The following is a 25,592-nucleotide window of genomic DNA, read 5'->3' as shown; positions in this document are numbered from 1 at the left end:
TCCAATAATTGAAATCTCGCGATCGTATGCACGATCGCGTAGTTTCAATTTGTCTACATCGGAACAGGTGTTCCGATGTAGACACTTTAACCCTGTCACGAAAGGGTTAATGGAAGTATAGCGCAAAAATTTTTATATTTCAAATTGAAATGCACAATTTAATTTTGACCTTTCATGTTTTTGTGCATGTTGCTGTTTATATACGGTAATTTAAATGTTATACATGGTAAAATCGGTTTTAGCGTTTTAAACCCTTATATAGATAAGTTTATGCGGGATTTTTTAAAAAAAATAAATAACTATAGTATCTATAACCTTAAAATTCCCCTTGAATTCAAGCCACGAAGCCAGGGGAATTCCACGGCTAAAATTTCCCCTTACGCAACCAGACGTGACACATTTAAAGGGGAAGTAAGGACACGTCATTCAAAAAATTCCTAAATAAGAAAGAACAGAAAGCTATTTTCATATTGAATCAAGTATCTAGTAAAACCAAATATCAGCATTATACAACATAACCCCTCTACTGACAAAATATAAGAATAAATATATATATATAATAAAACCACTACAAGGAGACACTGCTTTCCCTGCACATTGGTTTAGTCCGATAGGCTTGTTGAGGCGTAGGTTTAGGTTACAGTTTGCAACAACAGGAAAGAGACGCCATGATGTGTCGGTAGGTAATATAAGGCTCCGTGTGGTGGTTTCACGAGTTTATCTAATGTCCTCTCATCTTCTGGTTCATATAACGTATTTGTAGGAGAAATAGGAAAAAGTAGAGCAAATGACGAGGAAAATATTGACCCGAAAGAAGGTTCTTTGTGGTCGCTGCAACTTGCACAGCCGATTTCCGTACAAAAACATAAAAACCCATGTAAGCCGATTTACAAATGCGATGTCATTATTAATAATGATTACGGGGATTAAAAAGACGCGTTTATATTAATGTAAAAAAAAAAACGCAATGAAGGAGCCGCTTACATAATTAAAAACAGTCCCCCAGGATCTCCCCAGATATTGATAGCGAAAGCTAAACCTTACCGATTATACTATCATTTTATCACTGCAACTGCGCAGCACTAAAGTGTTTCTTGCGTGTTATAGTAAAATTAGTCATTTGGCATAAATAAAAAAAACTCCCCACATATATAAAACTGAACATTCCGGGGAGGCGGTGCATGCACACAAGTGATTAACAGTTATTCGTCATCATGACGATTCTATACAAAGTTTGGACACCCCTGCTATAGGGTAAAGGCCAGAGGAAGTAAGAGCTCAGTATAAAATAAGTTGGATGTTCTTCATTTTGGTGCAGAAGATGAATTTCGTACAGAGACTTTGGTGTGATTGTGACCTAATGCTACTAGTGTAGGTTTGTAGATCACTTTTTTATTATAATTTAGTAACGACTTAGGTCAATTCACATACACAGGAGTAGAAGGGGGAGGGAGCCAGACAGTATATTCCTGGTGTAGGATAGTTACAAGGCTTGGGTGCTTATTCATTTACACTTGCAGGATTTTTTAAGTCTTTTTTTCTAATGTATTTTTTTAATGGTAATTCACAATTTTAGCTTTTTCAGGTTTACCATATTTTAATTTATTACATATAAAATGTTTAAAACCTTTATGAATTTAGAAATTGGTATCAACTTTTTTTTTTATTGTTTTGAAAACTTATTAGTTACATATAATAACTGTTTAGTAACTTTTTAGTTATCTATATCTAATATCACACACTTTATACTTTAATTCATTGCATAAAATAAACTAGATTTGTTTTGTTTAATGCATAAACTATCTGGTATCATTAAATGTATTTACTTTATAATTTATTAGTAATTTGCCATTACCTGGTGTAATCAAATGTTTTATTACATAATGTAACATTTTATGTATTGATTCAGTATAATCAGATATAACTTATTTTGACAACAAACCTTTACATTTTAGATCTACTAAAGTAGTGCTTTAATAAAATGACACTAACATAACAGTATCAGTTTTTTTATATCTACTAATGCTCATTGGCTGAAAATAATTGTATACTAACGTGTCAGCTAATACTGAGCATGTGCACAAGTTCAGTGCGTGCATTTGAGTCAGTGGTTGGCTGAGGGGCTGTCACATGACACGGCTGCAAACTGAAGTACATTTTGAAATTTATCAGAAAAAAATCTAGTGCACATTTTAAGTAAATTCAGAGTAAATGCTATTCTATTTTGATTTTATTATGCATTTGATGATTATGCTATTTTATTGTATTTAATTGTCCTTTCATTTTAAACAGATTTTAACAGTCTGCATGTTAAATGCAGCTTTTTCATTTTAGAGTAATATGTCTCTTTAAACACAGTTTAAAACTGTAGGGAAGCTTGCTATACATTCATTTTTGTACCCACCTCATTTTGTTGTACTTATTGGCTGAATGAGAGAAACAACCAAATGCTCACAAGTATCCAGAAGTTCAAGAAGGAAAGATGGGTTTATTCAACACACAGAATTTTTTTTTTTTAAAACAAAATGTTTGATGTAGTCTATTTAAAGGGTTGTGAAACCCATTTTTTCCCTTTGATTCAGATGGTATACATTAAAAAAAGCAAACTAAAAAAAAAAACCTTTCCATTTTAACTCTATTACCACATTGACTTAGTTCTCTTGGTATTATTTATTGAATTAGGTAGGCTCAGGAGTGTGCATGTGTCTGGAACACTACAAGGCAGCAATTTTGCAAGAATGTTTTTAAAAATGTTTTTATTCATTTGCAAGCAAACTAAATGGCAGCAGTGTTTTCACAAACTGCTTCCCTATATTGCTCCAGACACGTGGATGCTACCTACCTAGGTATGCTCTTCAACATACCAAGAGAACAAAGCACATTTGATAATTGAAGTAAATTAAAGCATACATTTATTTTTAAAGCTTATATCTGAATCATTAAAGGAAAAAAAATGTGTTTTCTAAAAAAAGTGTTTTGTTTTTCTTTAATTAATTTTCCTGGTATTAACAGCCCCAAGAGAAATGTTATTGCAATTTTGATAATATTGTTAGGAGGGTTTTTTTTTTTTTTTTTTTTTTTTTTTTGTTTCTCGTCTTCTCTCTCTCCAATATTTCTTATGAGTTGTTGAAATTTAAATGGGCATTTGTCCTGTTTTTTTAATCTTTGGTGACCATTTTTTTTTTTCTCCTGATGAGAAGCACGTTATTGATAGGTGTATTAGATGACGTATAACTTAAAATAGATATTTATCACAAGGAGTTCACTTGGTAACGTTACCTCTTGTCAAATATTTCATATATAAACATACATCAAAATACATTTTCTATTCTCCTTATGGTTTAAAAATAAGCAGTTATGCTTAGCATTCTCTAGCTGGCTGTATAAGAAAAATAATAAATAAATGAATACAGTTAGAGAAATAGGAACTCTATACAGAACATTCTGTGAAACTTCATTTTCAGTGAGTTCCGCTGGTGGTATCAACTTCTGAGAAGTAATACAGTTCTGCTTTTATTTGTCTGTGCACACAGACAACATTCTTGTGTAACTTAATGCTCTGGGGTTTTTTTATGCAGCAGAGCAATTAAAGGGACATGAAACCCAAATTTGTTCTTTCATGATTTAGAAAGAGCATGCAATTTTAAACAACTTTCTCATTTACTTCTATCTAATTTGCTTCATTCTCTTGATATCCTTTGCTGAAAAGCATATCTAGATAGGCTCAGTAGCTGCTGATTGGTGCCTGCACATAGATGCCTTGTGTGATTGGATCACCCATGTGCATTGCCATTTCCTCAACAAAGGATATCTAAATAATTAAGCAAATTAGATAATAGAAGTAAATTGGAATGTTGTTTAAAATTTGTATTCTCTATCTGAATCATGGAAAAAAGTTTGGGTTTAGTGTCCCTTTAAACACAATCTGAGTGAGGCTATATAGCCTGTGTTTGAATCGTGCAAGGTTGCCCTATATAGCCTGTCTTTGAATCGTGCAAGGTTGCCCTATATAGCCTGTGTTTGAATCGTGCAAGGTTGCCCTATATAGCCTGTGTTTGAATCGTGCAAGGTTGCCCTATATAGCCTGTGTTTGAATCGTGCAAGGTTGCCCTATATAGCCTGTGTTTGAATCGTGCAAGGTTGCCCTTGATTGTCTCATCTGTCTTAAACTTGTTTCATGCAGCACACATGTTTAAAGAAACTCTTGACTGTGTTTACAGGTTTAAAAAATAAAAATATTCTACCTAATCAGTTCATTTTAACTTTAATGTCCCTTCAAAAGGACATTACCCATATGCTAAATCACTTGACATTGGTGCAGAATATCAGCAAAATATCACATGGACATTTCTATTTATTTAAAAAAGTAAGATATTTTACCCCAAAAAATGTCCTCAGTAGCCACATCTTCTTGTTAAGAGACATGGTACACAGAATTGTTTTTGTTTCTGTCTATAAATTGCTTGTTTTAGCATATAAACCTAGTCAAACATCTGTCACTACTTTTTACTATCTACTCTTATAAAAATGGTTTCTGATTTTAAGCCCCCTTACTTAAAGGGACACTGAACCCAATTTTTTTCTTTCGTGATTCAGATAGAGCATGAAATTTTAAACAACTTTCTAATCTACTCCTATTATCAAATTTTCTTCATTTGAAATGCAAGAATGTAAGTTTAGATGCCGGCCCATTTTTGGTGAACAACCTGGGCTGTCCTTGCTGATTGGTGGATAAATTCATCCACCAATAAAAAAGTGCTATCCAGAAGTCTGAACCTAAAAAAATAATGCTTAGATGCCTTCTTTTTCAAATAAAGATAGCAAGAGAACAAAGAAAAATTGCTAATAGGAGTAATTTAGAAAGTTGCTTAAAATGGCATGCTCTATCTGAATCACAAAAGAAAATTTTTGGGTTCAGTGTCCCTTTAAATTAACCCTGTAGTCTTCTATGCATACAATGGTAAGTATGTATTGCAGAATAGCCCTGCTCGCTCCCTTTGTCTGCTGGAGTACAGCACTTGTGTGTGTGATTCCCTAGTGACATGAGCTATGTGAAATTATATTAATAACTATTGAATCAAGTTTCTAATCAATGCATTTTGAATATAATATATATAAACCATAATCATATATCATGTGATCATGAACTAACGTTTACATGAAATTGCAGTCATTAGTACAAACAAATTCGAACAGCATAATTTTATCATGATTCTGAAATTAAAAAAAGAGAAAAAAGGAAAAGAAAAGGAAAAAAGAAGAAGAAAAAGGAAAAGAGGAAGAAAGGAGAGAATGATTCCAAAAATGGGGGACAGCATAAACATAACATCACATAAAGATCCAAATAGTTTATAAAGTGTGTATGTCTAACCTTAGATATAAATAAATTTGCTTTATTATTAATTTATCTATCCGTTCTACTATCACAGTTAGACTCAAATTACAATATATTTATAGATCTTACTAGTGAGTAATGTTATAATGTTGATGCTATTTCGAGAATTGTCTCTTATATAAAATTTATGGATTAATAAGATGGGCAACACGTAAGCTATCCTCTAATAATAGTTTATTTTAATACTGTCGATTCCAAAAATTAATAACATCACCTTCAATATTGAAGCCCTTTGGTCTTCTAGTCTGTAATTTGAAGATCCAAAAGGCTTCTTTGAACAGTAACTTCGTCATTCTGTCCCCTCCACGTAGTGGAGCTTTAATCTGGTCAATCACTTGCCATTTGAAAGATGAGACTACTTTATCATGAACATAGATAAAGTGTCTAGCTAGATCTGAACACTCAACACCGTTCTCTATGTTGTTCAGATGTTCCCTGATCCTGTTTCTGCCCTCTCTGGAGGTGCATCCTACATACTGTTTCTTACATTGGGTGCACTCAACCAGATATATTACAAAAATAGAGCGGCAATTTGTATAGGATCCAAGATCAAACACCTTCTGTGTTACATATGATTGAAAGTTTTTCGTAATTCGTGTGAAACCACACGCTGTGCAGCTGCTAAAGTGGCATTTGTAATGTCCTTTGACCTCTAGCCAGCTGCTGACCCTAGTGGGGGACTTACGTAACATGCTGGGAGACAACATGTTACCTAGAGAACATCCTCTCTTAGGTACAAAATTACAACCATTAGATACATAATCTTTAAGGCTGTCCTCAGCTGTAAGTATCGGGAGATGTTTGCCAACAATGCTGCATATATCATCAAACTGAGCACTGTATGCGGTAGTAAAAGTGGGTTTCAAAGAACTGAACCCAGTATCTCTTTTACTATTCCCATGGTCCCCCAGTAGTTGTCTCCTGTCTATGCGACGTACTTCCAAAAGTGCTCTCTCAAGCACCTTTCTCTTATACCCTCTCTCAAGAAAATTATTCATTAAGATTAAGCTTTCTTTTTCAAAATCTAATTCCTCCGTGCAATTACGTTTTACACGGATGAACTGACCTTTCGCAACCCCAAAACCTGTGTATTTTGGATGATTGCTCCGGCCATGCAACACTGCGTTTGTAGCTATGGGCTTCCGATACAAGGTTGTCTTCACCCTGTGTTCTTCAACATCCCCAATGAGGAGAATATCTAAATATGGTATTGTATATTGATCACACTCATGGGTAAATTGAAGATTAACCTCGTTCCGATTCAAATATAGTATGAAAGCCTCAATGCTTTGATGACCTCCCGTCCAAACGAACAGGAGGTCATCGATGTATCTTTTATACATCTTAATGCTCTTAAGGAATGGATTACCATCTCCAAAGACGTGGCACAGCTCCCACCAACCCATAAAAAGGTTGGCGTAAGCCGGGGCAAATTTAGCCCCCATGGCTGTGCCACGTCTTTGGAGATAGAAAGTTCCATCAAACAAAAAGAAATTGTGGGAAAGCAAGAAATCTAGGGTTTTAAGCAAAAAAGACTTAAGATCTTCACCATAGTTACTAAATTTGTCTAGCATGTATGAAATGGCAGCTAAACCATGCGAATGTGGAATAGCAGAATATAGGCTGACAACATCAATTGTCAGCCAAATACTCTTTTCATCCCAATGTATCTGTTCAATGCTATTTAGGAGATGTTTTGTATCCCTCAAATATGAGGGCAAATTATACACCAAGGGTTGTAGTAGTGATTCAACCCAATTCGACATATTCTCGAAGAGAGATCCAATCCCTGCCACAATGGGTCTCCCTTTAACCTCCCCAAGGGACTTATGTACCTTGGGGAGGTGATGGAAAATAGGAATGATGGGCTCGGATGTATAAAGATAATCAGCTGTACCCTGATCAAATATCCCCATCTCGAGCCCATCGTCAATGAGGTCTGCCAAGCGTCTGCCAAACTCCTTAGTTGGATTACATGTGAGGACCTGATAAACCTCAGAGTCACTCAATTGCCTCATGGCTTCCTGTATGTACATAGATCTGTCCAACACAACCACACTCCCCCCCTTGTCAGCTTGCTTGATTATAATATCATCTCTTTGTTTAAGATTCATCAAGGCTGACGATTGGGCTACACTGAGGTTGGGGCGAGGTTGTCGGCTCTCAGTCGATAGTTTAATCAGATCTTCCTCAATTCTATGGTGGAACGCCTCCAAAAATGGTCCCCTATCCTTAGTAGGATAGAAAACAGATTTGGGACGATAACCTCCATGTGTGATTTTCACAAAATCCTCATCTAAATGAGTATTATCAGCCAAATCATAAGCAGTCAGATAATCCTTAGCCTCATTGAAATCAACCAAATCATAAATCTTGGGAGAACCCTCAATAATTGGATTATTTTCTATTGCCATCTCATCTTTACCATTTATCCAAAAGAACTTTCTGAGTGTCAAATTGCGAATAAATTTATTTAAATCAACTATCGTATTAAATAGGTTAAATTTAGTGGTTGGTACAAATCCCAAACCTAAACCCAAAACCTCTAGTTCATCCTTGGTAAGTATGGCATTAGAGAGATTTATGACATTTAAATTGCATATTTGTTGCGACCCCCCTCGTCTTTTGTTTCTTCCTGCCCCTCTGCCTCTTTGTCCTCTTCCTGCGTGGCCTCCCCCCTCTCCTATGTTGTTGTCCCTGTGAAAAACCTGTTGTTGTCTAGTAGCTGGACTTAGTCCTACCTCTTGTAAATTAGGTCTTAATTCATTAGCTTTGACAGTCAAAAACTCCTGTCTCCTGTGTTCTGTTGATAATAGACTAGCCTGTTCACAATTAGGCTTCTTATTAAATTGCCTGGTCACAATTGGCTCTATGCGAATTCCACTACTAGGTTTAGGCCTCACTATCTGATCAGGTTCAGTATTAACTGATGTGAGGGGTGTAGGGGAGACAAGAGAGACACTTTGCTCTGTATGGTCAATGGGTAATGTTTGTGGTGTTGCAAATGACACATGTTTCTCTGTCTGTGTTGTGACCCTGCCTCTAGATCGAGATCTAGACCTAGATCTAGATTTGTTCTGTGAAGTATAATTATATGTATGCCAGGTATACACCCTGTTGTGTGCATGGTCTTCGCTATCTCTCATGAATTTTTTTAGCTTAAAGTTATCTAATTCAACACGAAATTTGTTTACAGAATCTTTCAACATTACATCCATATCACAATATTTCACATGCGTGGTATAATCATTTAACCTAAGCTGTAACTCAGTTATTTCTTCACGTATTTTAGACAGTTCTGTTTCTTTAAATGATATTATCATTTCCATTAGCCTCCTAGAGCATTCTGTCAGGATGGTATTCCATTTCTCAATGAACACCGGATCATCAACCTGAAAGCTAGGATATTTATTCAACCTCAGGCCTCTTGGAATCAGTCCCATCATTAAATACTTTTCCAAAGAACGTTTGTCCCACCATGCTCTATATTCTCGAATTAGGGTACGTTCTAACTGCAAAAAAACTTCACTAATAGAAAGTGTCTCTCTTTGATTCTCAAATGTATCTTCAATTGTTAATCTTCCCAAATCCATAACATCACAAGACTGTAGTGAGAATAAATCACGGTTCTCCATATTTTTACAATGTTAAGTCACTCCCTGGTAAATGATAGCAGATATATATATGAACTCTGTCACAAGAAACCATGAGAGCACCGGAACAAAGTACAAGCAGTCAGCAAGCCAAGCCGTAAGGGAGAAATGAACAGTTCATATACACAAATATACAGTAGCGTCTCCCTTTGCAGCTCCAGGCTATTTAGTGTTGTGGGTAAGATGGAGGAATATGTAAACTGACTCACCCGGCAGCATACAGGTCGTGCCGTAATCGTGGCCCCACTATGCGGTTGCGGAGTAATCATCCGGTATATCCCAGCTGTACTGAGGATCCCATCTCCGCCGGCCTCCTGTGCACTAACCTCTTCAATGCAAGTGCCGGATGAGTATCAGCGTTAGCGTGTTTCTTGCTACCAACCGTGGCACACGCTGTCCTCCTGATGCGGTCTTCCCTGCTTTGCGTGATGACGTCACATCAACAACACCAATCCAACCTCTGCTGCTCCGGTGTACGCCAAGGCTCAAGCTGGGAAAAGTATATAGACGTAATTTGTGGAAAAACCAGCGAGACCTCCAGGCGTTAAATCAAAAATTGACTTTATTGGAGAAACAATAAAACAGCATAAAAGCTTAATGCCCTCGCATAAGGGGTATACTGAACGGGTCCTACGCGTTTCGGCAGCCCTCTGCCTTATTCATGGACTGATAAGTTCACATAAAAATGCTACTTAAATACACCTGAGCCCCCAGGTATAGGAACCCCGTATATGCTACTTTTAAAGGGACAGGACACTGCCTTACAGTCTTGGTGTTAAGTGATTAGGAATTGTAACAAATAACCTTGTTTAATTAATAACTATTGAATCAAGTTTCTAATCAATGCATTTTGAATATAATATATATAAACCATAATCATATATCATGTGATCATGAACTAACGTTTACATGAAATTGCAGTCATTAGTACAAACAAATTCAAACAGCATAATTTTATCATGATTCTGAAATTAAAAAAAGAGAAAAAAGGAAAAGAAAAGGAAAAAAGAAGAAGAAAAAGGAAAAGAGGAAGAAAGGAGAGAATGATTCCAAAAATGGGGGACAGCATAAACATAACATCACATAAAGATCCAAATAGTTTATAAAGTGTGTATGTCTAACCTTAGATACAAGAGGCCTGAGGTTGAATAAATATCCTAGCTTTCAGGTTGATGATCCGGTGTTCATTGAGAAATGGAATACCATCCTGACAGAATGCTCTAGGAGGCTAATGGAAATGATAATATCATTTAAAGAAACAGAACTGTCTAAAATACGTGAAGAAATAACTGAGTTACAGCTTAGGTTAAATGATTATACCACGCATGTGAAATATTGTGATATGGATGTAATGTTGAAAGATTCTGTAAACAAATTTCGTGTTGAATTAGATAACTTTAAGCTAAAAAAATTCATGAGAGATAGCGAAGACCATGCACACAACAGGGTGTATACCTGGCATACATATAATTATACTTCACAGAACAAATCTAGATCTAGGTCTAGATCTCGATCTAGAGGCAGGGTCACAACACAGACAGAGAAACATGTGTCATTTGCAACACCACAAACATTACCCATTGACCATACAGAGCAAAGTGTCTCTCTTGTCTCCCCTACACCCCTCACATCAGTTAATACTGAACCTGATCAGATAGTGAGGCCTAAACCTAGTAGTGGAATTCGCATAGAGCCAATTGTGACCAGGCAATTTAATAAGAAGCCTAATTGTGAACAGGCTAGTCTATTATCAACAGAACACAGGAGACAGGAGTTTTTGACTGTCAAAGCTAATGAATTAAGACCTAATTTACAAGAGGTAGGACTAAGTCCAGCTACTAGACAACAACAGGTTTTTCACAGGGACAACAACATAGGAGAGGGGGGAGGCCACGCAGGAAGAGGACAAAGAGGCAGAGGGGCAGGAAGAAACAAAAGACGAGGGGGGTCGCAACAAATATGCAATTTAAATGTCATAAATCTCTCTAATGCCATACTTACCAAGGATGAACTAGAGGTTTTGGGTTTAGGTTTGGGATTTGTACCAACCACTAAATTTAACCTATTTAATACGATAGTTGATTTAAATAAATTTATTCGCAATTTGACACTCAGAAAGTTCTTTTGGATAAATGGTAAAGATGAGATGGCAATAGAAAATAATCCAATTATTGAGGGTTCTCCCAAGATTTATGATTTGGTTGATTTCAATGAGGCTAAGGATTATCTGACTGCTTATGATTTGGCTGATAATACTCATTTAGATGAGGATTTTGTGAAAATCACACATGGAGGTTATCGTCCCAAATCTGTTTTCTATCCTACTAAGGATAGGGGACCATTTTTGGAGGCGTTCCACCATAGAATTGAGGAAGATCTGATTAAACTATCGACTGAGAGCCGACAACCTCGCCCCAACCTCAGTGTAGCCCAATCGTCAGCCTTGATGAATCTTAAACAAAGAGATGATATTATAATCAAGCAAGCTGACAAGGGGGGGAGTGTGGTTGTGTTGGACAGATCTATGTACATACAGGAAGCCATGAGGCAATTGAGTGACTCTGAGGTTTATCAGGTCCTCACATGTAATCCAACTAAGGAGTTTGGCAGACGCTTGGCAGACCTCATTGACGATGGGCTCGAGATGGGGATATTTGATCAGGGTACAGCTGATTATCTTTATACATCCGAGCCCATCATTCCTATTTTCCATCACCTCCCCAAGGTACATAAGTCCCTTGGGGAGGTTAAAGGGAGACCCATTGTGGCAGGGATTGGATCTCTCTTCGAGAATATGTCGAATTGGGTTGAATCACTACTACAACCCTTGGTGTATAATTTGCCCTCATATTTGAGGGATACAAAACATCTCCTAAATAGCATTGAACAGATACATTGGGATGAAAAGAGTATTTGGCTGACAATTGATGTTGTCAGCCTATATTCTGCTATTCCACATTCGCATGGTTTAGCTGCCATTTCATACATGCTAGACAAATTTAGTAACTATGGTGAAGATCTTAAGTCTTTTTTGCTTAAAACCCTAGATTTCTTGCTTTCCCACAATTTCTTTTTGTTTGATGGAACTTTCTATCTCCAAAGACGTGGCACAGCCATGGGGGCTAAATTTGCCCCGGCTTACGCCAACCTTTTTATGGGTTGGTGGGAGCTGTGCCACGTCTTTGGAGATGGTAATCCATTCCTTAAGAGCATTAAGATGTATAAAAGATACATCGATGACCTCCTGTTCGTTTGGACGGGAGGTCATCAAAGCATTGAGGCTTTCATACTATATTTGAATCGGAACGAGGTTAATCTTCAATTTACCCATGAGTGTGATCAATATACAATACCATATTTAGATATTCTCCTCATTGGGGATGTTGAAGAACACAGGGTGAAGACAACCTTGTATCGGAAGCCCATAGCTACAAACGCAGTGTTGCATGGCCGGAGCAATCATCCAAAATACACAGGTTTTGGGGTTGCGAAAGGTCAGTTCATCCGTGTAAAACGTAATTGCACGGAGGAATTAGATTTTGAAAAAGAAAGCTTAATCTTAATGAATAATTTTCTTGAGAGAGGGTATAAGAGAAAGGTGCTTGAGAGAGCACTTTTGGAAGTACGTCGCATAGACAGGAGACAACTACTGGGGGACCATGGGAATAGTAAAAGAGATACTGGGTTCAGTTCTTTGAAACCCACTTTTACTACCGCATACAGTGCTCAGTTTGATGATATATGCAGCATTGTTGGCAAACATCTCCCGATACTTACAGCTGAGGACAGCCTTAAAGATTATGTATCTAATGGTTGTAATTTTGTACCTAAGAGAGGATGTTCTCTAGGTAACATGTTGTCTCCCAGCATGTTACGTAAGTCCCCCACTAGGGTCAGCAGCTGGCTAGAGGTCAAAGGACATTACAAATGCCACTTTAGCAGCTGCACAGCGTGTGGTTTCACACGAATTACGAAAAACTTTCAATCATATGTAACACAGAAGGTGTTTGATCTTGGATCCTATACAAATTGCCGCTCTATTTTTGTAATATATCTGGTTGAGTGCACCCAATGTAAGAAACAGTATGTAGGATGCACCTCCAGAGAGGGCAGAAACAGGATCAGGGAACATCTGAACAACATAGAGAACGGTGTTGAGTGTTCAGATCTAGCTAGACACTTTATCTATGTTCATGATAAAGTAGTCTCATCTTTCAAATGGCAAGTGATTGACCAGATTAAAGCTCCACTACGTGGAGGGGACAGAATGACGAAGTTACTGTTCAAAGAAGCCTTTTGGATCTTCAAATTACAGACTAGAAGACCAAAGGGCTTCAATATTGAAGGTGATGTTATTAATTTTTGGAATCGACAGTATTAAAATAAACTATTATTAGAGGATAGCTTACGTGTTGCCCATCTTATTAATCCATAAATTTTATATAAGAGACAATTCTCGAAATAGCATCAACATTATAACATTACTCACTAGTAAGATCTATAAATATATTGTAATTTGAGTCTAACTGTGATAGTAGAACGGATAGATAAATTAATAATAAAGCAAATTTATTTATATCTAAGGTTAGACATACACACTTTATAAACTATTTGGATCTTTATGTGATGTTATGTTTATGCTGTCCCCCATTTTTGGAATCATTCTCTCCTTTCTTCCTCTTTTCCTTTTTCTTCTTCTTTTTTCCTTTTCTTTTCCTTTTTTCTCTTTTTTTAATTTCAGAATCATGATAAAATTATGCTGTTTGAATTTGTTTGTACTAATGACTGCAATTTCATGTAAACGTTAGTTCATGATCACATGATATATGATTATGGTTTATATATATTATATTCAAAATGCATTGATTAGAAACTTGATTCAATAGTTATTAATTAAACAAGGTTATTTGTTACAATTCCTAATCACTTAACACCAAGACTGTAAGGCAGTGTCCTGTCCCTTTAAAAGTAGCATATACGGGGTTTCCTATACCTGGGGGCTCAGGTGTATTTAAGTAGCATTTTTATGTGAACTTATCAGTCCATGAATAAGGCAGAGGGCTGCCGAAACGCGTAGGACCCGTTCAGTATACCCCTTATGCGAGGGCATTAAGCTTTTATGCTGTTTTATTGTTTCTCCAATAAAGTCAATTTTTGATTTAACGCCTGGAGGTCTCGCTGGTTTTTCCACAAATTACGTCTATATACTTTTCCCAGCTTGAGCCTTGGCGTACACCGGAGCAGCAGAGGTTGGATTGGTGTTGTTGATGTGACGTCATCACGCAAAGCAGGGAAGACCGCATCAGGAGGACAGCGTGTGCCACGGTTGGTAGCAAGAAACACGCTAACGCTGATACTCATCCGGCACTTGCATTGAAGAGGTTAGTGCACAGGAGGCCGGCGGAGATGGGATCCTCAGTACAGCTGGGATATACCGGATGATTACTCCGCAACCGCATAGTGGGGCCACGATTACGGCACGACCTGTATGCTGCCGGGTGAGTCAGTTTACATATTCCTCCATCTTACCCACAACACTAAATAGCCTGGAGCTGCAAAGGGAGACGCTACTGTATATATGTGAAATTATATGCCAAATATATTTTTCCTTAGTGCTGACTAGCGCTACCATGACCGAGCTATCTGAAATTAGGTGTCAAATACAATACTATGACTGCCCTATTTGAAAGAAGGTACCGAAAACTGAACGCAATTATAATTTGTGCTGTTGATATCCTCTGTGCATGCGAGAGCTAGTTCACAATAGTGTGGGCACATTAGCTCTTGCATGCTTGGAGGATAACCGCACATATTCTAATTGTGTTTGTCACAATCTTTCAAATAGCACAGTCATGGTGGTGTTTACCAGCGCTAAGGAACCTTGCATTTACGGTTGTACCTAGAAACGGGCGTCTAATGTTCTTTTGCATTACATCTTTTATTGGAGAGAGGTGCACACTGAAGATGTTCATGCTACCGTATCTGTGCCAAATGCGATCAGATTAAAAAAAATTAACTTTTTCACAAACTTTGGGGGGCAGTAAAGTCAAAATTAAACTTTCATGATTTAGATAGAGCAGCAAGTTTAAACAACTTTCCATTTTACTTCTATTATAAAATTAGCTTTGTACAACTAGGTAGGCTCATAAGAGCTCAGGGGTGTGCACGTATCTTTAGTACTCTATAGCAGTGGTTTGCAACATTGTATAACAAAGCTACAAATAATGTTGCAAAGCACTGCTGCCATAGACTACTAAAGACACATGCACACTCCTGAGCTCTTATAAGCCTACCTAGATTTACTATTCAATAAAAGATACCAAGAGAACAAAGAAAATTTGATAACAAAAGTAAATTAAGTTGTTTAAAATTGTAAGCTCTATCTGAATCATGAAAGATTAATTTTGAATTTAATGTCCCTTTAATATAACTGTGTTGGTTATGCAAAACTAGTGAATGGGTGATAAAGGGATTATCTATCTTTTTAAACAATTTGGAGTAGACTCCCTACCCATAAATTTAAGATTATGGTAAAATTTCACAATCTCACAGTAAAGCAAAATGTGAACTCGGCACTGATGCTGATTGGTTTTTTTTTTTTTTTTTTTACCACACAAATGACAGTATAAAGAGTAGCTGAAGAGTAACTGCTGAAGAATGTGAGTTGAAATATCATATATATATATATATATTATATGCATCATTTTTAAAGGGACAGTCTAGTCCAAAATAAACTTTTATGATTCAGATAGAGCATGTAATTTTAAACAATTTTCCAATTTACTTTTATCACCAGTTTTGCTTTGTTCTCTTGGTATTCTTAGTTGAAAGCTAAACCTAGGAGGTTCATATGCTAATTTCTAAGCCCTTAAAGTCCGCCTCTTCTCTCAGGGCATTTTGACAGTTTTACACCACTAGAGGGTGTTAGTTCATGTGTGTCATATAGATAACCCTGTGCTCACGCATGTGAAGTTCGTGAGCCAGTTTTGATTGGCTAAAATGGATGTCTGTCGAAAGAACTGAAATAAGGGGGGCAGTTTGCAGAGGCTTAGAGACAGGATAATCACAGAGGTAAAAAGTATATTAATATAACTGTTAGTTATGCAAAACTGGGGCATGGGTAATAAAGGGATTATCTTTTTAAACAAAAAAAATTCTGGTGTAGACTGTCCCTTTTAAGTGATTTAGCTTATGGTAACGCAAGGAGTAGGGTTGTTAACCATTAAAATTGATCCCATTTCCAAAGATAATGTCACCTTGTAATTTATTTACTATTTTTGGTTGCAGTTCTCTTATTATATTATACTTTGTACATTAGACTTTGTCATTTTTATAGCTTTAATATTCAGCTACCCACTAGTGCAGAGCTTGGCAGCACCAGGCTGATGTACAAGCTAAATTAATACTTCCAGGTCTTAAACAGACATAAAACCACAACTTTTTCTTTCATGTTTTAAACAACCTTTCAATTTACTTCTTTTATCCAATATACTTTGTTCCTTTGGTATCCTTTGTGTAAAAGCATACCTAGGTAGGCTCAGGAACAGAAATGCACTACTGGGAGTTAGCTGCTGATTGGTCATTGCACATATATGCCTGTTGTCATTGGCTTATGCATTGTGTTCACTGTTCAGCTAGCTTCCAGTAGTTCTGCCTTTTCAGCAAAGGATACAAAGAGAGTGAAGTAAATTTGCTTACAGAAGTAAATTGAAAAGTTGTTTAAAGTTGTATGTTCAGAGTCATGAAAGGACATTTTGGGTTTTATGTTACTTTAGTTATTTGCGTGATTCTACATATAAAATGTGTGACTCGTTCTTTTAAATTACCTCCACTCTGATTTTGTTTTTTTTCCCTTTTGGAGGACAAGAAGTGCAAGTGGAGAGCTCTGGTATTTTATATTTCCTCCTGAGCTATTACATATCTTAAAGGGACACTCAAGTCTTTTTATATTTAAACTTTTTGAGTCAACCGCTCCTACTGAGCATGTGCAAGAATTCACAGAATATACGTATATGCATTTGTGATTGGCTGATAGCTGTCACATGTTGCAGGGGGAGTGGAAATAGACATAACTGAAATTTGACAATCTAAACTTAAAATGAGTTGTAGATTTTTTTTTCTTCTTCTAAGTGCTTTTGCATTGTCTTTTTATCATGCATATTAGTCAACCTCCTGTTCTTGGTTTTTAGTATCTAATTGCAGACTGACCTTTCTAATTTTTTTTTTTTTCTCCTCTTTTACAGGTTTTAAAAGTCTGGGAAGCAAAAAACATATTCAACTTAAAAAAAATATTTCAACTTTCTTATTAGTTAAGAATACGACATCACCATGGAAACCTAAATCACCAAGGCCGGGAAGTCTATCTCTGGGAGGTAGTTTTGTATCAGTACAGCAACATTTTATATGTATATGACTTATTTAAAATGGCATTTGCTATACTTATTTCCAGTTGTATACATAAATATTTGTTAAAAATGAATATTAATTTTATTTATGAAGCTATTGGAACTAAAGAGCTGGTTATTTATCCCACCTAGATTAGCTACATTTTCTGCAAAAGGTCATGCACATATTGGATCTAACTTTTGATAGTGTCCATTTTTTTTTATCCTTGATGGATCTGTAGAGAACAATATTGGGTAACTTCATACTACAGAAAATGTTTGAAAGTTTCAACATAGAATCCTGTAACCACTTCAGAATATTGTAAAAACTATTTTGGTTTGTGCTGTTGGTGTATATTACATGCCCCCAACTATTCCTCTTATGGAAGAGGGAACCTTTTTGTTTAATGACACCTGTTGTTTCCAGTCCCAAAAGGGCCCCTGGTTTTAAAGCTCTAAAACGTTAATATGAATTGCAGTCTCACCTAAGACCCTTAAAGGGACATAATACTCATATGCTAAATCACTTGAAACTGATGCAGTATAACTGTAAAAAGCTGACAGGAAAATATCACCTGAGCATCTCTATGTAAAAATGGAAGACATTTTACCTCACAATTTCCTCAGCTCAGCAGAGTAAGTTCTGTGTAAAATGTTATACTTCACCTGCTCCCAGCTGCAGGTAAAAAAAAAAAAAATGAAGAAATGAACAGCAGCCAATCAGCAGTGCTGAGGTCATGAACTCTTACTGTGATCTCATGAGATTTGACTTAACTCTCATGAGATTTCATAGCTTCCTTTACCTGATTGGTGAAATAATATGAGAGTTCACGAGGCTCATCCTTTCAGCTGTCCTAGGACAGACACTAAAATGCTGCTTAGAAATCCTTTACAATGGGAGGTGGCTACTGAGGAACTTTTGAGGTAAAATATCTTTCTTTTTTACATAGAGATGTTCAGGTGATATTTTCTAGTCGGCTTTTTACAGCTATTCTGCAGCACTTTAAAGTGTTTAAACATTTGGGTATTATGGCCCTTTAAGATAATGCACTGCCTTTCTCCATGTACATATTGCTCTTTCATAGTTCATGAGAGTGAGGGCAAAAAGCTCGTTTATGAAGTACTGAGAATATAAAGTTCTCAGTTTAACATTATAATTCAGAATATTTTCTTTGATCGTTGCCTTTTTTCATTGCATAATGTCCAGCTGCAAATATTGTATGATAAGTATGTGCCACTCTAGTTCCTTGAGATGTTGTTGGGATGTATGAAATTCTAAAATGTTGCTGTGCTGCCTTAGTTCATTAGGGCAGTGTTTTCCAACTCCAGTCCTCAGGGCACACACACTTAAAGGACCAGATTTTCATGATAATTGAGCTAGAGCACAGGTGAAATAATCAGCTGATCAGTAACCATGGTTACTAACCTGCGCTCACCCATCAGCTGATTATTTCACGTGCTCTAGTTCTGATATAATAATCTGGACAATTAGTGTGCAGTGAGGACTGGAGTTGAAAAACACTGTATTACAGGATGCAATCTGATTTATAGAATCTTCTGCATCCATATTTTGTACCATGCAAATTTGAACCTATTGAAGAAAACTACCTCCCAGAGATAGACTTCCCCTGGCCTTTTCTCTTTTTTTTTTCTACTATGGAAATTCTGCCGGCTAGGACAAGCCTGGCTAAACTGTTAAACTCAAATCCAAGCACGTGTAAAATAAACTATGATTATTCATGTGAACTTTACCGAATATCAACATATTCTAGATTTCCTAATAATGTGCCAGTTTCTGAGCGTAGTCTCGCTAAAGCTGGGTTTTATTATACTGGTGTTGAAGACAAAGTGAAATGTTTCAGTTGTGGCCTTATGCTCGATAATTGGAAGAAAGGAGACAATCCATCTGAAAAGCATAAAAGGTTGTACCCCAGTTGTAGTTTCATCCTGAATGCTCCCTCATTGAATCTTGGATCATCTTTATATTCTGCATTTTCCCCTCCTGCCAGTGCAAGTAGTCAGTCCCATAGTTCCTCCTCTGAAGATGTTGCATACATCAGTGCTTGTTATACAAGTATTCCCCAAGATATAGTTACATCAAGAGGGGTTGAAGATCTGACACACTTTAAGTCTGAGAGTTACTCTTCTATGAGCACAGAAGAAGCAAGACTCCGAACCTTTCATTCTTGGCCACTAGCATTTCTTTCTGCTTCTGACTTGGCAAAGGCGGGCTTTTACTACATAGGACCTGGAGACAAAGTTGCTTGCTTTTCTTGTGCTGGAAAGCTAAATAATTGGGAACCAAAAGATAATGCAATGTCAGAGCATAAAAGGCATTTTCCAGACTGCAAGTTCGTGAAAAATGTTGCAGGGGCTTCTCCAAGGATAAATGTTTCAAATGTCAGCATGCAGACTTCCTCTTCTCGATTAAAAACTTTTGTAAGCTGGCCATCTAGGATTCCAGTGCTTCCTAAACAACTTGCCGATGCTGGATTTTATTATGTTGGTAAGAATATGTTTTAGCTGGTTATTTTTATTGATGTGGATTTTTTTTTTTTTAAATCTGTTTTTTTTTGTTTGTTTTTTTTAAGGTCGGAATGATGATGTCAAATGCTTTTGTTGCGATGGTGGTCTAAGGTGTTGGGAGTCTGGAGATGACCCATGGGTTGAACATGCTAAGTGGTTTCCCAGGTAAACTTAATTGTATTAAATTGTCTTCATTTCTCTGATAAATGTCATATTGTAAAAAAAAAAAATATTCTTCAGAAATTATTAGATTTCTGAAAATGTCTGATCTATATGTTACAAAAATATTTAGCGCACATAAGATATAAATGAACAGACACACCAATGCAAGTTGAATATTAAGAGCATTTAAAAGAAACATTTTAAAAACCAGTCCCTCTAAATGATTTCTTAATATACTGGTGACGATGTAGGAGAGGGAACCTAACTTTATGTTTGCACATGGACCAACCCAGAAACAAATTGGTGTGTTTTGTACATTCCTACCCTCACATCCCTACTGTCATATATTTCTATTTTTTAGAAAGGAAAAGCTAATAAAAGCTTGAACAAGTCTCTTTCCTAAAACCTGTATCTAAATTTTGTTCCCCGCCCTCGTAGGTGTGAGTATTTATTACGTATTAAAGGTCAAGATTTTGTTCGTCAAATTCAAGAAAGATATCCACACCTTCTTGAGGTAAATATTGATTGTTTTGTAGCCTAAACTCTTTTAAAGAATCACCGAATGATGCTTTATACACTCTATATGGAATTTTTAAAATCTTAACCGATAAGCTGAAATTTACCTGACTGAGACAAAATGAGAATATTTGATTGCTCTTGAGAAACCTGAAATTTGAGTTCTTATTTTGTGCTCCATATGTATCATGTCTACACGTGATACATTAACTGTGCTATAGAACGTTAATATACCTGCATTTCTTCATGTTTCTGTTCAATCTCCCTTAGCGTAACACGTTTTAAGAAAAAACACCAAACACAAAATGATTTACCAAAATTCATCCTAATTAGAATTTCACAAAAAGTCATTCATTTTTACTCACTTGAGTCTCCTATTTATTTGCAATTTTTTACTTAGCTCAAATAGTCAAGATATAAAGACAAATGAGGCTATCCTCCAATACAGTAAATACATTTTTTTAGCGGCTATTTTTTCTGGAAAAATCACCTACCAGTGACAAGAACTCCAATCTTTCCAAAATGAATGAAGAAAAGCAAGCTTACCTACCCATTCATTTGTTTTCTTGCCAATATGAATGACCAGCTTTATTGTTCAAGTGAGACAATCCTCCAAAAGTTAAAAAAATAGCATTTTAAAATATCTTATGCATGCACAAATGAAAGGGAAAAATACAGTGTACATCTTTTTATGCCTGTTCATATTGTTTATGTTGATGATCTGTCTTTTCTAGCTGCTGTCAAATTCAGAAACCCAAATCAATGAAGCACAGTATCCACCTAGTAAGTACATTTTTACACAGATTCTTTATTTTAAATGTATTTGTGTGTGGTAGTTTTTGTCCTAATATCAAACCTTTTTGTTTCTCCCAGTTATTCGTTTAGGAGGAGACAGTAGCCAAGAGGATGACCTGATGATGAATACACCTGTAGTTCAAACTGTTTTGGAAATGGGTTTTAACCGCGTATTAGTAAAGCAGACTGTTCAAAGCAAATATTTAACCGCTGGAGACGGTTACAAAGAAGTTGCTGATTTGGTATCTGATATTCTAAATGCACAAGAAGAGCAGACGGAAGAAGAACGAGACAGACAAACTGAAGAAAACATTGCTGGTATGGCACAATTCAACTTTTTTTAGTTTGTTTTGAAAATTGTATTTTTAGGTTATCCATCTGTATCAAAGATACCTATATCCAGAGGATTTGTTATCTTTTTTTCTTTTCCTCTGTTGTGCAAGTTTATATTGTTGAGATTGACTATTGTTTTTAATCTGACTGGATTTGTTCTGTAACAGTGCAACTGCATTTCCCTTCTGCGCGATACAACCACATAGATCAATAGGGTTGATAGGCTGGTGTAATTATGTTTCCATCATTAAAGGGCCATTATACACATTTTTTCTTTGCATAAATGTTTTGTAGATGATCTATTTATAAAGCCCATAAAGTTTTTTTTTTTTTTTTTTTTTTTTTTTTTTTTTTTAAATGTATAATTTGGCTTATTTTTAAATAGCATTGCTCTGATTTTCAGACTCCTAACCAAGCCCCAAAGTTTTATTTGAATACTGTCAGCTACCTTCTCCAGCTTGCTCCTGTTTGTGTAAAGGGTCTTTTCATATGCAAAAGAAGGGGGAGGGGTGGGAGTGTCTTATTTCCCACTTGCAGTGGGCCTTCCAACTGCCTTTTCAACAGAGCTAAACTGAAAGCTTCTAAGTACGTTTTTAAACCATTTTATACTGGATTTTTATATCAGTATCTGTGCATCTTATTCTTTATAGTAGTGTCTATTACATGCAGTTATATGAAAATGAGTGTATACTGTCCCTTTAATAAATATATTAACACAATCAAATGGTCACCTAGCTGCTGTTTCTTTTTTTATGGAATATATAAACTTTCTTGAGCGTGGTTGTCTAGCATGACGTTCTTTTTGTTTGTTGGCTTTTTATGCTCCCTTCAATTTTAATAAATTTCTTCCCTTTAACAAAACACTTAGAGCCTGATGATCAAAATCAATTTCTCTCTTTCTCACCTTTTTATATAAAGGTTTCTGTTTTTCCCCTAAACTTAGTCAAAATTAAACTTATTCAGATAGAGCATGCAATTTTAAGCAACTTCTTCGTTATCTTGGTATCTTTATTTGAATAAGCAAGAATTTAAGCTTAGAAGCCGGCCCGTTTTTTGGTTCAGCACCTGGGTAGCGCTTGTTTATTGGTGGCTACATTAAGACATCAATCAGCAAGCGCTACTCAGGTGGTCAACTAAAAATGGGCCGGCTCCTAAATTTATATGTTTGCTTTTTCAAATAAAGATTCCAAGAGAACGAAGAAAAAAATTGTTAATAGGAGTAAATTAGAAAGTTGCTTAAAATTGCATGCTCTATCTGAATCATGAAAGTTCAATTTTGTCTAGACTATTCCTTTAACTTTGATATAACTCTACTGGTATATTAACAAATTGGCGTAGTGATTTTTTATTTTTTTTATTCCATGATTTGTTTTGCAGATGAACTAATTTTACTTCGGAAAAGCAAAATGTCTTTGTCACAGCGAATGACCACCACGCTTCCTATTCTGGATGGTCTTCTCTTGTCCAATGTGATCACAGTATCTGAATATGAAGCATTAAAGCAGAAAGAGCCACGTGTTGAACAAGGACAAGAACTGATCGATACTGTATTAAGAAAAGGAACTACTGCAGTTCAGGCGTTCAAAAATGTGGTAAAGGAATGTGATTCAGCCCTTTACAAAGAGCTATATAGTAAGTTTATCTGTTAGCTTGTCAATATGTGTTTGTTTTTGTTCTTTGTGATTTATCTCTTTCCTGTAATTGTAACAATATGTTGTCAGCAGACTTTCTGTTTCTGCTCTCACCTTTTTTTTTTTTTTTCTTACGAGACCGTATGTGTATTTGTATGTTTTTCAGCTTTTTCTGATCACAGGAATAATTTGATCTTCCTTTTTTTTTCTTTTTTTAGTGGAACAGTCATTAAAATGCATATCTTCAGAAGATTATTCAGGTAAACATTTTATCAATATCTAATATAGATGTGTGTACTCATTTCGACAAGCTGTTAGTTAAGAGCACAGGCACTCGGGGGGGCTCAACTACCACTTGCGTGCATATATATATATATATATATATATATATATATATATATATATATATATATTTATTTATTTTAACTCTTTGCTATAATTTAATTTTGAAATCTTGTATATTTGTATTTTTTTTTTTTTTTTTTTTTTTTTTATTCTTGGTTTGGACAATAATGGATTATTTTCATGAGTATTACAATTTATTTTTAGATTTATCAATGGAAGAACAGTTGAGAAGGTTGCAGGAAGAGCGTACTTGCAAAGTTTGTATGGATCAAGAGGTTTCCATCGTGTTTATTCCCTGTGGACATTTGGTTGTATGTAAAGACTGCGCCCATTCACTCAGGAAGTGCCCAATATGTAGAGGAACAATCAAAGGCACAGTTCGAACCTTCCTTTCTTGATACAGACTATTTATTGCAGTGTAAATAAATTTTCTCCACTTGTGTATTAATAAAATATTTTTATTTAGTAATATGGTCTCTTATTGGGTCAGATAATGTATTTTGAGGTTCAACTTTTACAGATATCCTGTGATACAGGACAATAATTATGCAGGTTACTTAAAGGGACAGTAAAATCATAATTAGACATTCATGATTTAAACAGATTATACAATTTTAAACAACTTTCCAGTTTACTTCTATTATTTTTATTGCTTCCTTCTCTTGTTATCCTTTGCTGTAAGGTTTAGCTAAGCACAGAGGCACCAAAGAACCTGATTGTCATTGGCTCGGAAACCAGTAGTGCATTGCTGCTCCTTTAACAAATGATACCAAGAGGATGAAACACATTTGATAATAGAAGTAAACTTGAAAATTGTTTTAAAATTGTATGTTCTACCTAAATCATGAAAGAAAAATGTTGGGTTTCATGTTGCTTTAAATTTAGAATTTCTACTGTGGAAGGTATTTTTAAAAGTCCATTTTAAAGTTATCCACTTAAAGGAATGCTCCAGACAAAATTGGAATCCACATGGATGCATTTCACTTTTGAATAGAAGCATTTTTTCAATAAAAATATATTAGCAAAAATGCTTCTAATAAAAGCTATAGTTGTTTTAGAAGCTTATTTAAAGGGACAGTCTACAATATAATTTTTGTTTTAAAAGATATATATATATATATATATATATATATATATATATATATATATATATATATATATAATCCCTTTATACCATTCCCTAGTTTTGCATAACCAACACAGTTCTATTAATATACATTTTTACCTCTGTGATTACCTTGTATCTAAGCATCTTCTGACAGCCCCCTGATCAAATGACTTTTTAGTTATTATTGATTGACTTGCATTTAGTACTGTGTTGTGTTAAATCTCAACTCCTCGGGCGTGAGCACAATGTTAACTATATGGCCCATATGAACAAGCAGTCTCCTGTTGTGAAATGCAAATAAAATAGCGTGATAAGAGGCTGTCTATAGTGGCTTAGAAACAGACAGAAATTTAGAGGTTTAAATGTTATAAAGTGTATTAATATATTAATGTTGGTTGTGCAAAGCTGGGGAATGGGTAGTAAAGGCATTATCTAACTTTTTAAACAATAACAGTTTTAGTGTAGACTGTCTTTATAAGTATGCACTGTGCACAAGCATATTTTAAACACAACACTTGCTCAGAGAGCCTAAGGTGATCACATCATCTGTAAGTGACTTGCTGACATGATACAAGCCCCACTGGTGTTCTAAGCAGCTGCAGTATTTAAAGTGCTGGTGCACTGAGACTATCTAGCTATGCTTCACATGCCCGTGCAGAAAAAAATGTTAACTCCACTAAAACAGTGATAACTTTTTACTAGAAGCATTTTCGCCAATACATGTATATTGCAACTATGTTTCTA

The 25,592-nt window shown here is 35.7% G+C and overlaps 1 protein-coding gene across 5 annotated transcripts; it reads left to right on the top strand.

Annotated features, from left to right (window-relative positions):
• Nucleotides 1-653: 653 nt before the first annotated feature.
• Nucleotides 654-24,209, top strand: LOC128654587 (baculoviral IAP repeat-containing protein 2). 5 transcript variants are annotated; one of them, XM_053708580.1, is made up of 10 exons: nt 1,240-1,375; nt 14,266-14,546; nt 17,292-19,938; nt 20,024-20,123; nt 20,559-20,634; nt 21,371-21,419; nt 21,510-21,749; nt 23,142-23,396; nt 23,614-23,655; nt 23,945-24,209. In XM_053708580.1, exons 3-10 carry the CDS (start codon nt 19,089-19,091, stop codon nt 24,136-24,138), a joined length of 1,806 nt encoding a protein of 601 aa, XP_053564555.1. In that variant the 5' UTR covers nt 1,240-1,375; nt 14,266-14,546; nt 17,292-19,088; the 3' UTR covers nt 24,139-24,209. The 5 variants fall into 5 exon arrangements, with proteins under 5 accessions (XP_053564560.1, XP_053564555.1, XP_053564559.1 ...); XM_053708581.1 differs by having other exon boundaries at nt 1,291-1,371; XM_053708585.1 differs by lacking the exons at nt 1,240-1,375; nt 14,266-14,546 and adding an exon at nt 654-679.
• The last annotated feature ends 1,383 nt before the right edge of the window (nt 24,210-25,592 follow it).

Source organism: Bombina bombina, chromosome 3, assembly GCF_027579735.1.
Source record: "Bombina bombina isolate aBomBom1 chromosome 3, aBomBom1.pri, whole genome shotgun sequence".
Classification (NCBI taxonomy): Eukaryota; Metazoa; Chordata; class Amphibia; order Anura; family Bombinatoridae; genus Bombina; species Bombina bombina.
This window is presented reverse-complemented; position numbering and strand designations above follow the sequence as displayed.

Excerpts from the sequence above, each read along its gene's own strand:
- LOC128654587 (XM_053708585.1), top strand. The coding sequence starts at position 19,089 with ATGGAAATTCTGCCGGCTAGGACAAGCCTGGCTAAACTGTTAAACTCA. Across the intron at positions 21,750-23,141 it reads AACTGAAGAAAACATTGCTG|ATGAACTAATTTTACTTCGG; the intron begins GTATGGCACAAT and ends TTTGTTTTGCAG. Across the intron at positions 23,656-23,944 it reads ATCTTCAGAAGATTATTCAG|ATTTATCAATGGAAGAACAG; the intron begins GTAAACATTTTA and ends ATTTATTTTTAG.